The sequence below is a fragment of the Aythya fuligula genome, chromosome 21 (assembly GCF_009819795.1).
Source record: "Aythya fuligula isolate bAytFul2 chromosome 21, bAytFul2.pri, whole genome shotgun sequence".
NCBI classification, from domain to species: domain Eukaryota; kingdom Metazoa; phylum Chordata; class Aves; order Anseriformes; family Anatidae; genus Aythya; species Aythya fuligula.
Genome location: NC_045579.1, coordinates 1,767,530 through 1,784,408, shown reverse-complemented (window position 1 = coordinate 1,784,408; position 16,879 = coordinate 1,767,530). Strand labels below are relative to the sequence as shown.

Here is a 16,879-nt window from a genome sequence, read left to right as displayed (position 1 = left end):
TTATTTGTTTGTTTGTTTTCCTTGCCCCTCCTTTTCCCAGGTGATTGGTTGGGTGCCAGGTGGGGCCTGATGGTATATAAGCTGCAAGTGTCCCATCAGAGAGCTCTTTCTGCCTGAGCTGCTTGTTGGGGGGGGGGGTGGTAAGTGCTTTGTTTTTCCTTCAGCCAATTGTAGGGTTCCTTAGGTGAGTCAGAGTCTATGGGCTGATGCGTTTCCAAAGAGGTAAGCATGTCTTTTTGAGGTAACAGCTGGTAGGGTCTTTTAGAGTAAAGCAATCTGTATAAGTTGTAGGTGCCTGTATTGCAAGCAGCTCTTCTTCAGGTGAGTAATTTTTATAGCATGTTTATGGATAGGAAGATGATGTTACTGTGCGTGTTTGCCCTGTGGTTCTAGGACCCTTATGATTTTTGCAGAATTACAGGGCTCACTGTGAATGTGCCCATATGCCTTCCCCTGTGCATCAAATATTATCAAAGTTACAATCTTGGTGGTAAAGTGATGGAGCAGGGTTTAGGGGAAATATATCATCCAAGTTCCCTGTGCCAGTATGTATCTGAAAACAGCAGCAGTAGGCAGGTAAGGTGTAGACTTTTTCCAAGTTAGGGACAATTTGTTATTTTTAGAACTTCTTCCTGCTGTTTTGCTGGCTGTAGAGTCTTTTGACCTTGTAGCCTTCTAGATTTTAAGTGCTTGGAATTCCTTTAATAGCGGGATATTTAGCAGAGGTTGCTGGCTAACTTGTTTTTGGGACACAGTGCAGTACGCTTCTGTTTCTGGGTTATATTTTAATCTCCAGATATATCAAGCCATTTGTGTAACTCACCAGAGGATTCACAGAGAGCTTTGGTATGTACTGCAAGGGGCTTGACCATATAGGTGCAGTATTACCAAGAGACTGAGCAGGGTCACCTTTTTCAGCTGTAAAAGATAATTCTGTGGCTACCCCTGCTGGGACTGCTGTGCATTCATGTCCTGTTGGTGTTTGTGGACCTGAGGGTGTTTGTGTGTTTTTGTTTTTCTGTCTCTGGTCTGTGCTTGAATCCCCTGCAAGGAGCTGTACTGTTTAGATGTCCATCACAGATATGTTCCTTGTAGCCCAGGTCACAGGCATGGACTAAGCTGGAAATTTGAGTAAGGCATGAGTGCGAGTGGATGCCACTCTGGGCCATGAGCTGGTCAGTTGGTTTTGTTGGTCTGTTTTGCCTGGCAGGCAGGCTTGGCAAGCACCTTGTGACAGCAGTGTGCATCTCCTGCCATGTTCCTGTGTCACACCAGATGCCAACAGTTCCAGTTCCTAAAATGCCGGAGATGCTCAAACTGCAAGAGAGGCAGAGCGTGATGCATCTATTTGGCATGTTAGGTGAGCGAAGCAGTGGCACATGGGTCTGGGGCTTGGCTCTCAGTGCAGCCTCCAGGCCTCCTGTGGCCCTCCAGTGCTCTAAGACCTTCTGGAGGCATCGCAGGGCCTTGCAGTGTACTCTAGCACCTCTAAAGGCCTCAAGGGACTCTCCAGTGCTCTCTACAGTATCTTACAGCCATCCCAATGTACTCCACTGTGAGTACTCCTGTGAGGGAGTACCCCAGGAGGAGCTGAAGGTCACTGTGTGGCCCTGGTAGACCTGCAGAGGATCCAGAATGGAGCGGAGGGCCACTGGAGTCCTCCAGTGTGCCCTAGATGGTGCTGGAGAGCTTTGTGAGGCCTCCAGGAGGCAGTAGATAACAGGAAGCAACCCTAGGAGGCCTCTAGGGTGCAGGAGGATGTTTCTAGCACACCCTGGAGTGCACTGGTAGGCCTCTAGAGCATGCTGGAAGCAGCTGCCCTCGCTTGTACCAGGATGAGTTCTCCTGGGAGCCCATGTACATCTCCTGCACTCATTTTCTTTCCTTGGACCTTTTCCTTGGATGCTCTGAACCAAACTTCCCTGGCCATATCTGCAGGTGTCCAGGGGCAGAGCATACACACTCAATACACCTGGGCAGAGGTGCTTCCTGGAACACTGGGGCATGCTGCACCCATTCCAGCAATTAAAATCTCACATGCAGTCGTGGTCTCCCTGCAGCTGGCGACAGCATGGGTTTCTCCATCTTTTCCTGCCTCCTGGCTCTTCAACAAAGCTCCCTTCCTTAGGAGGACACTACACAGCCTAAAAACATTACCTTGATGAAAAGGGTATCTCCATCCTTGCCAGGGTCTGTCCTTTTCAGTCCATCCCTTTTATTGTGGTAATTCCTACCTTAATACAGATTCTGCAGACCCTTTCCCACTCCAGTACCCAGAGAGATGCTCTCCAAATGTGAACAGAGCTTGGGCCTTAAAGAGAGGGGCAATAAAAGGCACTAAGAGCCAGCCACTGGCATGGCACAGCCCCTCCAAGGACAGATGGGACCATCCCTCACAGTTACATTCAGGAAAGGGAGCATTATCTTCTCATTTCTAAAGGCATGACACTGAGTGGCCAGACTGGAGGTTTGCAAGGACTCTGCCTTGCCCAGGGAATGCTTGATGCAAACACCCTTGAAAATAGCTCACTGGTTTCCAGCCAAGGTACCTGGGTTCCCTCCTCAATCACAAAGTCCATGTCCAAGCTCACATTCCTTCAGTCCAGAAGCAGTCCTGGAGGCCACGAAACGCTGGATCAAGGGTCACCTAGTGGCAACAGAACTGATGAAGGTTTGCACAATCCTATAGAGACCCCACGCGGTACCTATAGGAGTGGGACCCGGTCTCCAGACAGGGGCACTTGAGTATGGCCAGGCCTGGGCAGCAGCTGCTGCGCAGTCCCCACTCCCACATGGGGCCCAGATGCTGCATCCTTGGGGTTGGTTTTCCTTTTAGCAGCTCTCCCTCCTCCTCCTAAATTGAACACAGCAGAAAGTTGAAGGGAACCATGGCTTTCCCATGCCCTGCACCCTCCTGCACTGATCTCTGGTTCGGTGTCTGGGTATAAACGGCCTCTCCCCCATCAGCACTGAAGATCCTACTGCCAAAAACCAGACAGCCATCAGAATACTGAGAAATGGAAGTCAGAACTAATTTATTTAAGAAAAAAAAAAAAAAAAACTTGTAAAAAGGAGGGGGGCGCATCGATTACAAGCTTTGGAAGCTTTTGTCAGGACAGTGCCAAAGAAATTAGCTTTATACAACAGAGAAAGGGGTAGCAGGAGGGGCCCAGGGCCATTCCCCCACCCTGAGCCTCCCCAGACCTGCATCTGCAGCAGGGTCCACAGCAGTCCCCTGTGAGGGTACACCAGCATCCCAGGACTCGTCCCCTTTCTTCCTCCACCACAATTAAAGTGCAGCAGGGAAAGGGGGAAGAGGGGCTGGCTCCCACCCAGACCACCCCAGCACAGGCCACAAAATGTGAAGCCCCAGTGCCCATGGCACGATGCAGCTCCCTCGTCCCTGTGAGCTACGTGGTGACCCTGAGGACCAGCAAGGAAAGGGTTCTCACCACCACAGTTCCCAGCAATTTCTCACACAGCCCCAGAGGCAAATCCAGGGGAAAAAAAAAATACTCCCTACAAGCTTCCTAACACAAAGGCACTGGGATTGAATTAAGACCCAGCAAGTGCCAGGAGGAACAGCACTTCCCTGCTGTGCCCAGGTGTCCCTCGGCAGGCAGGGGAGGTGGGAGGAAGAAGGGACACCCCCATCCTGCGTGCCCCAAGAGAGATGTTCCTCTCACTTGGGGTTGTGGAGAAGCTGCATCCCTTCTTCCTCCACCTCAGGCAAGAGCCATTTGCAATAGAAAAACCCAGAAAACTCAGCGAGGGCACCACAGCAGGTTCAGGATCCTGCAGACAGCGCCTGGAGAGCCCAGCTCAGCTCCTGCTCTCAGCCAATGCCCCCTCTGCCGGGGTCCCCGGTCCTCTCAATTTATTATTACTATTATGTGCAAGTAGTTTTGTGTCAGAACCCCCCCAGCCCTCCTCTCTCACCCTGCAGCTCCAGCCCCACGCCTGCACCTCAGCCCTGCTTGTGCCCCAGAAGGTTCCTCCGGCCCTGGGGTGTTGTGGAGAGCAAAGCGTGAGGGTAGCTATTAGACAGGAAAGACTCCACCACCCCCCTCCCTCCCCAAACCCTGGCCCTCTCCCTCGCACGCACCCCCTGCCCGCGCTGCCAGCTGCAAGGACAGTCCGTGAGGGCCAGGTTACTCGTCGCCCTCCTCCTCGTGGTGGTGGTGGCTGGAAGCAGGAGGTTCTTCCACCTCCTGTTGGTGGTGGGCATAGTGATGGGGGCTGGGGCCCTCCGCAGGCATGTTCTCCTCTGTGTTCAGGTAGACGTTGAACAGGGCTCCCTCGTGGCTTGGCTCCTTGCCACAAGCCTGGCAGCTACAGTGAAGTATCTTCTCCACCAGCTTGTCAACCCTGGGGATTTCGTCATTGCCTGGGCAGTCCAGTGTCACCTGGAGAGAGGGATGAGGAGGCAGCAAGCCTGAGTGCACAGGCTTGACACCCCGGTGGCAATCCTGAGCCACACCGTGCCCTGCAGACTCGGGGTGTTTTAAGGCAGAAGCGATGGCTTGCTACCCAAATAAGCCTCCATGGTCAGTCTGCAAGGCAAGGGTGCTCTGGGAATGTCTCACAGGTCACAAGCTGCACAGACCCATTTTACCATCCAGGAAATGAAATGACTCAAGTGGGACACTGCTCCCAGGCACAACTGGCACAGAAATAGCAGCAGTAGCTGCAAAGGCCACCCAGAAGACACATTGCTGAATTATCGCAGCTAAGTTGGCCAAAGCCATCTGCCCAAAGTCAAAAGCAAAGCAGAGAACTGAAGCCCTGGGTGCCTGGGCCTGCCCCAGAAGCAGGGTTTATGACCCTTCCAGGATCAACAATGGCATGAGATGTGCAGAGATGCTGGGATGTCTGAGGGTGACTGGCAGATGGACTGTGGGAAGCACTTCTGGACAGCCTAGAAGGTAAAAACTCCCAAGTGAGGGGAGGCGACAAAGGGAGTGGTGGAGAGAAGAGGCACAAGGGTTGAATAGTGCAGGGACTGATGGCAGAAGCTTCTGCAAACAGTGACAAATGCACCATTCATCACAGCAGCCACATTGCTTCCAACAGCCCCTTACACCCAAGCATCTGAAGGAAGGGGACAGTCACCTGAGAGATACCGTGGAAGGAAACTACAAGCAAAAACACCTCAGGGAAGGAGAATGACTGGTCCCAAAGTGGTGGCAGAGCAGACCTCAGAACCCCTGAGCAAGAAGGAGCATAAAAGACCATGGGGCAGGCACAGATACTCACAATTTCCCACATGGACTGGGCTGGCATGCAGGAGTCGCAGTGAACCAGGGACTCTGTGGACTGAGGGAAGGTGTTAGGGACGCTGTAGCTGAAACACTGTCCCAGGCAGGCCCTGTGAAGACAAGAGGAGGGATGAGGGCTCAGGGTAAGTGCCTGCTCTTCCCAACAAAGGCAGAAAGAGATCTGACTTTCTGCTGAAACAGGCAGAAAGCATTAGGGCAGAGGCAGAACATGCTTGGCTTCCCGTGTGAGTGACAGTCCCCACAGCGATGATGGCAAATCATCAGCAAATGAAAACCAGCTGTTTCCAGCTCTGCGCCGAGAGTGGAGCCATACCTGTTCTGGATGGACTTGGACTCGCAGCCGCTGTGCCCCACGATCTGGGTGATGTTCTTCGCCTCGCACCAAGCACTCTTGTCTGGGAAGAGGGCGAGCTTGTTTATGGGGGGCGGTGCAGCCAGAAGCAGCGCTGGGAAGAGGGCACCAACCACGAACCGTAGCATCATGGCCAGCTCTGATGAAAACCTACAGCTGAAGTCAGAGGAAAGCATTAGCAGGAAGGGGAATGGGCAAGCCAGCCCATTTCTCTGACCTTGTGACAGTTCCTGGCTGGGTTACACACAGGGACGTCCTCCCAATGTGTTGGTACACACATCTCCCTCCCCAGCACAGGGAGCAAGACACGCTGGTCTGCCTCTCCCTTGTTCAAAACCAGCTCTGGGGCTGAGGCAGATGCCTGCATTACCTCTCCTGAGCCTTGTGCCAGGAGTAACAGCAGGCTTTTCACCATTTCTTACCCAAGACTGGGCTGGAAGAAGTTTGCAAAACAAAAGCGTCACCACCACAGGCCGTGCCAGGTTGGAAGAGTCATGGACCGCAGAAATGTTTGTATTTGAGGAAGGTGCGGACCTCCCCACTTCCGTTTCTCCCACCTTAAAAACCAAACCTGTCCTTGCTGCAAGCCTTCCCAGAAAAAAAGGGACTGCTTTCACAGGAAAGAAAATCTTTCTTCTCCTCACAGCGTGCAGCAGGTGTCGCTGCAAGGCAGCAGCAAGCAGGGAAATGTGGAAACCTCTCTCCAGAGGCAGGAAACCACAGAAATGACCAATACATCATTTATTTTTATAGAGCCATTCCAATTCAGCAGCAAGGCTGTCGAACCGTTACTCTGAGGACAGGAACTCAGTTTGCAAACAAGAAGGGGTCCTTCCAACACCAAGCATAAACCTCACTCGCAAAGGTGGTCGGCCAAGGAGGTTACTTACCACCCCAGAGAAATCCCACACAGGGTTTCCTTGCAGGCCAGCTGTATTCTCGAGCCAAGGTGCCTGCATTAACACTCCCAATCACTGGGGAAAGGCACATGGAAAAGCATCACAGAAATAGGGATTTTTTTTTCCTTTGTGGGGTTTGGATCAAGTCACAGTGAAAGGCAGACATTTATACTTCCGAAAATATTTGTTAGAACCGTGTTATTTAATTTTTCCTTCTATTTGTTTAACCAGACAAAGATCCAAAGCCCACAAAAAGCCCACACTGGAATGATTCCTGTTGACTCCCACAGCTCCTGGGCCCAGCCCTATAATGGAGAGGAAAAATGCCTTGTTTATCAGACACGGGTGTCAGGGGCAGCTCCGCACAGGGCACTCCCAGCCGGGCGTTCCCCGGTTGCTTCATCCGTCTGTCACTGCTGCCTCCTTGGCCAGAGGACCACCGTGCTCATCTGGACCCTTGGGCTGGCTGGCCTGCTAATGAACTCTTGCAACTCAGCTGAGGTGCTTTAAGGTCACTACGGGAGAAAGCGTTTTTCCCTCTCACTCCCTCCACTGAGCCCAACCTCCTGGGCCTGAAGCAAGAAGTGCTCTTCATGAGGGCCGCAGGAGAGAAATGCTTCCCTACCTTCCATCCCAACACAGGAAAGCAAAGGGCATCCCTCCTCTCTAGTCCCCCGATTTCTGAAGGAATCAGGTCAGGGGTTCTGCTAACTTATTTCCTGACTGTAAGGGAACCCCACTGACATAATGCACAACCACCTTTACTGGCCTGGCTTCCTAACCCTCAGATACAGCCCCGGCACTTGTTCATGTGAATCCCACAGATCCCTGGTGAGAATACCCACACAAAGCATGCTTTGCAAGTTTTGTTTGGAGACAAGCAGAGGGCTTTAGCCCCTGAACTTACATTGTTGTTAATGAGAGCAGTGTGGTTTGATACATTTGTCCCACAGACAATTCTTAGGGCTCCTTTCTGTTCCCTGCGAATTTTTTCCATTTCAGTAGGGAAATTCTGCAATTTCTGCTAAGAATTACACAGCAAAGCTGCATACACACTTGGTTTGTTTGGTTTGCTGAAATGAGCATCACTCATTCCTCAAATGCCAGCAGCTCTGTGCTGAGGAATACCACTCCCAAAGACAAGGCTGAGATCAGAGCTGGGATGTGACCCAAACAGCAATTGCAAACCCCCTGGGGAAGAGATGAAATTCCTCAGGAGTCAGCACACAAGTTCACTTCCACATGCCCAATTAGAGAGCAATTTCCTTCCTTCCAAAGAAGGTGGTGGCTGTTTTCTTTCCCAGGTTCCTCTGCAGCTATACCCGGTGGCAAAGAGCCGAGCGGCTCTGACAGCCCCGCTTCCCTGGGACCTTTCTTCCCCTGGAGGGAGATGCTCAGCAGAAATGTGCTGCAGCCCTGGTCAGCAGGCACTGAGGCAGAAAGGATCATCCCAGAGCATCCAGGCTCCTGTCTCTGATATCAAGAAGATGGGTGAGGCTGTGCTCTGCTAAGGCGCCGGCCCTGGCCTAGATTCAGGAAAGCACTTAAACATATGCTTAAGCCCTTTCCTGAGCAGGGATGTCTTGTAATTGGGGCCCCCAGCATCACGGAGCTGGTCTGGTTTGCAGAGGGGCTGCAGGAGCATGGGGCACCATGGCAGGGCTGGAGCAAACACCAGGGCACCATGTAGCTGAGCCCTGCAAACTCTCACTGATCTCAGGCTGTTAACAGGCCACATCCGCGTGGTGTTTTCCTTCTCCTAAGAATGCCCTGGAACCCGCAGGCCCACATTTCTAGTAAGTAACGAGGTTTACGCCAGTGCCTAGGAAAACATCTGATGCAGCTGAGTTTGGGAGGGAGCTGGGGCTGGAAACAGCCTGCTCGCGACTGCGGCGTGTTCTCTGGCATAGTTCGAACCAGTCATGTGAACAGAGCACCGCTAAAACCATTCATCTGACAGCAGCCACAGGGCAGGAGACAAAAGCACCATATTCCTTCTTCACCCCTGGCTGGGAAGGGGAAGGAAAAAGGAAGATGAGGCACCCGAGCAGGTTTGCAAACTCCTGATTAAATAAAGGCATTGAGCACATTCCTCCATGACAAGCTAAATTACATGTTGCGGCTCCTCAAGGAACAAGTGTGTGCTCCCCGGTGCTGACCCCAGCCCCGACCTGCAGGTGGGAGTGAGCACTTCCCCACACACAGGAGCTTCTTTCTCCTCACCCCAGGGCATTTTTTTTTATTTTTTTTTTCTGGCTAGTCAAAGCTTTTCAAGCAGAAAGTTCAGCTCAGTTCCGGCAGGCCTATCATCCCCAAGGGTGTCCTATCTTTGCTCTGCTCGACCTACACCGCAGCTTCCTCCAGTGTCCTGTCCCCAGCAGTTCCTGGGGCTATTCTGGCTCAGTGTCAGGCCCCTAACAGGGGATAGCTACCTGGGTCTCCCCTGGAGCTGGAAGATGCCACGTGCTTCACCTTTCTCAGGCCACGCATCGGGGTCATTCACCACCCAATAGGGCTGCATCCAGAAAAACAAACAAAAAGAAAAAAAAACCACTCCTATCATGGCCCCGAGTCCTTTCCCAGATGAAGGAGAAGGCAAATGACTCAGCCCTGGAGCCTGGCACATCCCAGACTCCAGAGACAAACAACACGCACGCAGCTGCAGCCCTGCAGTGAGCGGCCCCTGAGCCCTTTTCCAGCCTGTCCCTGTGCCCGTGGAGCTCAAGGAGCAAAATGTCCATGGCTGAGAGGTCTCAGCTGGCAGCTCCACGTCCCTTAGAGTTCTGGAGATTGTGGCAGGGGACGTGCTGCCAGCTGAGCCTCCCATCAGCACAGCTCTGAGGCCTGGTGGCAGACGTTTGGTGTCAGCTCCAGTGCCAGCAGCCCCGGGGACACTCAGAGTCCTGCAAGGACAGTCGCCGACGATTCCTGGGAAAATCTACGTTGTACTGTCAGCCAGAGGACAATCACGGGAATTACCTCCCAGACCTCGTTCCCACCATCCAGCCCACAGCTGTTTCCAGCCACTTGGAAAACAAACACTTCTGGAGGAAAATAAAACAGATCTAATCAGTTTTACCCTCTTTTTCCAGAGGGAAGTTTACACTATAATACAAGACAAGCCTGCAGGTGGAAACGGGGAACATTTCATGAGTAGTTTAATATATTTATATGTATTTTTCTTATCCAGGATCTTGCAATTTTGCCAAATACATAAAAATACATACACGATTATGTTGTGCTCATGGCCACACATGCAGCATCGCAGGTTCTGCGAGACAAGAAACCCCTAAGCTTCATAAATATTGCCTAGCTAAGGCTCAAAGCCCACAGATACAGCACAGAGAGTGTCAGCTCCATACTGTAGCTAAGGAAAATGAGGTACAGAGCAGGGAAGTGGCTTTACCTCAGTGTCTAACTCAGTGACTGAAGTCTTTGCATGAGATGCCTGAGACACCAGTCCAAATCCATGCTCTCTACAGCTGTTTGCTATTTCATGGCCTGCTCCACCAGCCAGGCACTCACCAGAGATGGACACGGGGAAGGTTTCGGTCCCCAGTCTGGATCAGAGCTGGGCCCTCCACCTTTCTCTCCTGCTCCCTGGACAGAAGCCCCACAGCTGTCCTGCCTGACGGAGCCACTTCCCACCCAGCGTGGCTCTCGAGCTGCCAAGAACAACGCCGAGCCGGTGTTAGACAGAAGACTTGAGACCCCCATGAATCACAGTGGTACCGGGTCCTTCTATAAGTTGTTTGCGCCATTTTGCAGGGAAAAGCTGCTGGGTGAAGAGGAAGACCCAAGAATCGGTCTCTCAACAAGCATCTCCGTGCCTCAGTTTCCCTGCCTGTAACACCAGGGGCAGGGACCACCTTACACCGGGTGAACTGATGGCTGCAGAGGGAGTGGCAAAGCAGAGGAAGGCCGGCTCACCACTGTGCTGATCTGGCTGTCCCTGCTCATCAGAGAGGTTTATCTTGCAGTTTCTCCTTTCTTCGGGCTTGTTTGGTTTTTCAAACTGACTCTCAAAACCAGCAACTGCTTTTCTAAAGGCAATACACTTCTTTCCTCAGCCCCTTTGGTCTGAAGGAGAAGAATAAGCAGGAGCTCTCCTGGGAGATCTGTCCAGACTGGGTTGTTCCAGGAGCTTGCTCTCTTCTTTGGTAATTAAACATCAGGGCTTGATTTTCAGATGTACTCAAATCCCCAAAGTCCCACCAAGATACTTGTGAGCAAGGCATTTTAAAGTGCGCAAGACTACACTTCTAAAAAAGGCAAGAGATTATCTAGCACCTAAAAGGAAGCAAAGCCACATGAAGACTCTGATTTGGTGACAAGTGGGAAGAAGCATGTATCAGTCCCAGAAAGAGCCCGTGTGGCTCTCCACTGACACAGGATTTTGTCTATACAGTAACTTCTGCACACTGCTGGGAATTGCCTCATAGGAATCTCAACTCAAATAATATTTGCTTAAGCAGAACGAAAAATATTTTAGGCCAGCCTTAGTAGGAAAAGTTAAAATCTGAATTGGGAAAACCTGAAAGGTTTCTGTGAAAAAAAAATCAAAACAAGTGATTTAATACTTTCCCTTTAATTCCCCCCCCCTTTCCTTTTTTTTCCTTCTCCTTTCTTTTCCTTTCTCTTTTCTTTTTTCTTTTCTTTTCTTTTCTTTTCTTTTCTTTTCTTTTCTTTTCTTTTCTTTTCTTTTCTTTTCTTTTCTTTTCTTTTCTTTCTTTTCTTTTCTTTTCCATTTAGTTAAAACTTTGATATCTCTACATTTTAAAATTTAAAACAAAGTACAGGATTCTTTAGGCGGCTTCACTGTTGTGCCAGTAATATCATAAACTAATTTGGTCAACGTCATGATAATATCGCCAGGAGGGAGGGAAGAGAACTATGCACTGAAAATGTCTAGAGGTAAATCTTCAGGACAGCAAGATAGATGAGCGCTTAACTGAACACAGAAACCTCATCTAAACTGAGAACTTCAGTCTGGCTTTGCTGAGCTTTAAAATTTGGGAAGAAATCACAAAAAAAATAAAAAGGGAACTACCATTGGAAGATGTGTGATATTTAACATGCACAAGAATCAATCCCAAAGACTTTTGATAGTGGAACAAAAGTTGTGTCATTTCTCACTGTGAATGTCTGTCTCTGCTCCTTTCAAAGACAGGAGATATTACAGCTTCTCTTCCCATAACATGTTAATTTCCACTCAATCATAGTTGGGTGATTTACACAAATAAAGCAGAAATAGAGAAAAGCAGCGTAGTGTTTTTAAACTCTCTCTTCCCCACTTTGACCAGAATTTCAGAACAGTTCACTAAATTGAGACTTTAAATCTGGCTTCTTGACCATGCACCGAGCACTTCAGAAACTCAATTTATACAGCTAGAAAAAAAAAAAAAATGCAAGCTCCTATACCTATAAAAGTCATTGGAAAGCTACCTATGGACTTAGGCTTAGAACGGTGTCCTAAAGGAGCTCTGATGAAAAAGGGACATGCTAATGGCCTGTGGAGGAGGCAAGAGTAATATAAGCAATTTCTGGTAATTTATTTCAATTGCTCAATTTCTTCAGCATTAAGCACAATCACGGCCAGGAAAATGCATCAGCCTAAAGCACTGGAATACATGCCTCATACCACCCTCCTCTGCTCCCTTTCTTCTTCAAGCATCTGCTTAAAATGCAGCCCCAAAGAGCAGCGGGGTAAGGCCGGGCCGTGCTGTGGGGCAAGGAAACCAGTTTTGGGGAGCAGCAGGAGCAGGGTTCCCTGGAAAACCACAGCAAGGGAGCGCGTGTGGGCTCTGCCTATGCCCGTACCCGAGGAAGGATTGTCCTGCAACATGCTTTGGCTGGAAGAATCCCCCGTGGTAGGTTGTACTGCAAATAATACGAGATCCGGGTGCTTTCAAACACAGCTGTTTGCAGCCTTTTAGCCAGGGGCCTCGCTCGCATGCCCGGACCTGAGTGAGGCGCAGCTCCCTCCTGCGCTTCCCCCGAGCTGGTGTTTCCCACACAGCGTCCCACGCACGCACTGCCACCGAGCAGGCAGTAGGCAGCCGGCACAGGCAGCGCTTTCAGCCCACACGATCTGGAGGCATCGGCCAGAGGTCTGGCCGTGCAGGAAGCCAGTAGGATCCCAAGTGCAAAGCGTGGGTCCAAACCCTTTGAAAATCCCATGAAATCCCCAAAATAATGTGCAATTTTTCAGCTTCAGCTGGGCTGCCCTCCCTGAAGGTGTTTCCTGCAAGCAGCTGGCATGGAAAGGGGCTCCGTCCTCCCCCTTGTGCAGCATCTCCAGCCAAAGGCTGACCCGCTACCACTCGCCCCGCTGCACCTTCCCCAAGCCCCAGGCTGGTGCACTCACGCCGCTTCCCCTTGCAACCGATGCCACAGCCTCTCCCCTCCTTCCTCCGTGAAAACAGCATTCCCGAGGACGGCGGTGAAACCCGTGCTGCCTCTGGGAAGGGTCCTGCGCGTCGCTCACGTTTACTCGTGTTTGATTTGCAAGCCGGCACCAGCCATTTCCCCAGGGAGCGGCGCGGGAGTGCGGCTCCCAGCAGGCCCAGTTCTGCTTTCACTTAGAGTGAGGTAAACTGGGACTGGCTCCTCTGAATGACTCCACTGGTGCAAATGAGATCAGAATCTGGCACCGCTCGTCCTACTCAAAACAAGCCTAACTGGAACCAGATAAAACCAGTTCTAGTAAATAGTGGCCACCGGGATGATTATTTTTTTCATTTCGCACACCCGCAGCGTAAGGCCGCCTCGCAGTCGGAGATGGGAGTTGTCTCAAATGCCAACCACGCTCGCTTTCGGCTTGGTCGGTCATTCATTACCAAACTTGCATAAAAAATCAAGCCGTGTCCTACACAGCAGGGCTGTGCTCGCAGGATCAGGTTCCAAGCTGCCAGAACAAGAGGTGGAAAGAGGGAAGCAGAATGGGGTTTGCGGCTGGAGCCATGGGTTTCTCCACGACATTCGGGAACCTTCCTCCTGTTTCCCTGCTTGGGCCATATCCTGGCCACAGCCAAACCAAGAGCACAAATCCAGCTGACTTCAGGGTTGCTGTTTTACCCACTTTTTCGATTTCTGTTTGAGCCAGCCTTCTCAGCGTTGATGACACAAGAACCAGCGCCTGCACTATTTCCCATAGTACCGACTACAAAATCTCTAACACCAAAAGATAAAAATATGAGGCACTGCAGAGCCAGAGGCTTTTGGGGGTAACGTAAGAGCTCACAGCCCTGTTGCTATTTTCAATTACTCCCAGACATGCTGGGGGCTGACCTCACACTTGACATTTAGACCGTATCTCCTAAAACAGCAGGATTGGGCCCAGTAACCACAGTGAAATCAAAGCATGACGCATTTGCTGGTCTTTCCCGCTCTGGCCAAGCCATCTGAGCCCAGGATCTGTTCCTCTCTGCAGAGAAGAGGGCTCGAGACACATCTCAGCGAGTGACCGAAGCGAGGGCCTGATCCTGTAGCTGTTTCCAAAGCTCAGCTCCAAGTGGCTGCAAAACCGAAACAAAGGTCTGGGCAAACGGCAGGCGCAGCTCTCACCAGTGCTATCGGAGGCGCAGGAGACAGACAGACAGACAGACAGACAGACAGACTGCCCCTCCGGTCCTCCTCCAGAAGACCATGCAGAGAGCCACCCAGGTTTTTAACAGACTGGTCTGAGTGGCTGAGCAATTTCTCTGCCCCAGGCAGTGCTGGAGCCCCTGGGGCTTTACTTTACCGCAGGGGGTCTCTGAGCTCTGAGGCCGGGCAGCTCTGGAGGAATTTTTTGCAGCAGGGTATTGCTAGCAGTTTAACGGGAGCAGCGGGAGGCTCAGGGAGGAACAAGCACTCGGAGCTTCCCGAGCAGGCTTCCCGTGACTGTACCAGCTCCACACTGCCGCGGCAATGCCAACACACGCCACGAGCACGGTTACTCCGATAGTGGCAGGTTTTCACGGCTGCCTGAAAAGCAGTTTGGCTTGGGGCCCAATCCTGCACCGCCTGGGCACCCAAAACTCGCTCCAGCTCAGCTACTTTCCCCACTGCGGAGAGACCGGGCACTCACGGAGGCTTAGCTCGTTCACCCTCTTTGCAAGACCACAAATTCCCCAAGCGGGAATTTGGCTCCGAGAGGTCAAGCCAAGAGCCTGGAGACTTCTCAGGGCTGTTTGCAAACACTTGGGATTTTTATACTGAAGGCAAATTCCGCTTCCCATCCTGCGGTTTGCAAATTTGAGGCAAGCTGCCTTTTTTGAAATGGGAAACTGTCTTCAAAAAGCAAAAATGCCCATTGTGTACAGCCGATTTTTGGCCAGTTGGACATTGCAAGGAGGATGTTAAGTTCTGATGCTAAAAATACAAGGGAAAATGTGAGCCTCGTAATATCCTAGGATCTTCCCCACTCGTTTCAGTGGGGTGCAGATTTTTTTCAAGAGAATCTGTACAGCAAAGTTATGGTGCCCCAACTCCACAAACACTTCATGCAGGCTGAATTTTAAAGTTGATGGGGTTAATCCTATAGAAAAAAGCGAGATTGAAGGGCAGAACATAGGTTTCTAAAAGGACGATGCCCTCGTATGATATTAGGAGCCAAATTAAAACACAAGGCATTGTCCAGAACAACTTTAATGCAGGCTGAAAATGAGTGAAAGCATGTTCTGTCCCCAGAACATCTCAGAGAAAAAGAGAAATCCCCACTCCACATAAAATGGGGAGATCATTGTATTTTACAAATAAGAATTCCTACAAAAACATATAGAAACTGAAAAATTATCTTATGATTCAAGAAACAGGTACAGATAGGTCAAATATCATCCCTCATAATAATCCAGTAGGTACAAAATCTGTTTGCAGGATATGTGGATGTAAACCCATGTAAATTCTTTCTCGGCGCAAACTTTTCAAGGAACAAAAGTTGACCGCCTTGCCATCGGGACAATTTCCTCCCCTTACGCTATCTGAACTCCTACATGTCCTCTGCTGCTCTGGTTAAGCGATAGCAGCGCCTTCCCATCCTCTCCTCCCCACTTTTGTTTGAAACCCGAAGGAGATGGGAAGGACTCTGTCCCACAGATGTGCGACCCCAGCTCCCCATACCCTATTCTTTTATTTTATTCCAGCGGCAGTGGAAATAGCTGAACGGTTGCACAGCAGATCCCCCCGAAGTCCGCCTCATCTGCAACTGATTCCAACCCGTGGCAATACCCTCATCCTCCCGGCCATCAATCACGCACGGGGTTGGGGGGGGGGGGGGGGGGGAGAGGAAGGGCGAGAAAACGAAGCAGAAAATCTCTTGCTGCTGGAGGGGGAGGAAAGCGAAGCAGGTCCGCTCGCTCCGGGGGGGGGGAATCCGGGAGGGAAAGGGAACCGCGGTGCCCCTCGCAGGGGTACTCACCACCAGCAGCACCCGGCCGACGGGGGGCACATCCCACGGGCTGCGGGGCCGCGGGCGGCTACAGCCCCGCGGTGCCCGGCGGCTGCCGCATCCTCGGCGCCGCGGCCCCCGGAGGAGCAGGGCGGGAGCTGCGGCCTCCCTCCCTCTCTCCCTCCTCCTCCTCGTCGTCGTCGTCGTCCTCCTCCTCCTTTTTTTTCCTCCCTCCTGCCTTTTTTTTTTCCTCCCTCCCTTCCCCCGGTGCCGGGCTCCGGGCGGTGCCGCCGGCTCTGCCGCTCGCGATTGCACAATCGGGGTGTTGGGTGCGGGGAGGGTGGGAAGAGGAGGGGAAAAGAGGGAGGGAGGGAAGAGGAGGGAAGGGAGAAGAGAGGGAGGGAAGGGGAAAGGGAGGGGAGGAGGGAGGGGAGAGCCGGCGGCAGGGCGCACACAGCCCGCCCGCCCCGCCGGGACGCCAGCCAGCGCGGAGCTGGGGGGGGGCGCTGCGGCCAAACCTCCTCCTCCTCCTCTTCTTCCTCCTCCTTCTTCTCCCCCCTCTTCGGGTGGTGCTGGGGAGGAAGGAGGGAAGCGCAGGTTCCCCCGGCGAGCCCCGGGCTGTGCAGTCTCCGCAGCGCACCCGCTGACAGCCCCAAAGGGGTCCCTAACCCCAGGGGGGTCCCCAACCCCAGGGGTCCCCAGCCCCACGAGCACCCAAAGCCCCTTGTTCGGGCAGTGGAGCCCCACTGAGGGGCTATAAAGCTGTGTGATGAACCCGCTGGCGGCTGTGGCCGTGGCCGTGCGGAGGTGGTTTCCCAGCGTTTGCTCCTCCAGCAACATAAACAAAGTCTGGGCTTGGCTCACGGAGCGCAAATGCTTCCTATTAAAATACAGTTCTTAATGGAGAGGGCTTCGGGTAGAGTCCTTGGCATGGTGAAGTCTTTGGGAAAGTTCTTCAACACCAGCAGGGACGTTTTGC

At 51.9% G+C, this 16,879-nt stretch overlaps 1 protein-coding gene across 1 annotated transcript; it reads right to left on the bottom strand.

Moving 5' to 3' along the window:
* Positions 1-3,056: 3,056 nt before the first annotated feature.
* LOC116497611 (neuroblastoma suppressor of tumorigenicity 1) lies at positions 3,057-16,268 on the bottom strand. The gene is made up of 4 exons (XM_032201465.1): positions 15,931-16,268; positions 5,593-5,787; positions 5,257-5,368; positions 3,057-4,406 (listed from the first exon to the last, which is right to left on the bottom strand). The coding sequence occupies exons 1-4, from the start codon at positions 15,960-15,962 to the stop codon at positions 4,152-4,154; spliced, it is 594 nt and encodes a 197-aa protein (XP_032057356.1). The 5' UTR covers positions 15,963-16,268; the 3' UTR covers positions 3,057-4,151.
* Positions 16,269-16,879: the final 611 nt, after the last annotated feature.

Bases quoted from the DNA above. Each gene is read 5' to 3' on its own strand.
- LOC116497611 (XM_032201465.1), bottom strand. From the start codon at position 15,962: ATGTGCCCCCCGTCGGCCGGGTGCTGCTGGTG. The intron at 5,369-5,592 runs GTATGGCTCCAC...TTGTCTTCACAG, and splicing joins TCCAAGTCCATCCAGAACAG to GGCCTGCCTGGGACAGTGTT. The intron at 4,407-5,256 runs GTGAGTATCTGT...CCCTCTCTCCAG, and splicing joins CCCAGTCCATGTGGGAAATT to GTGACACTGGACTGCCCAGG.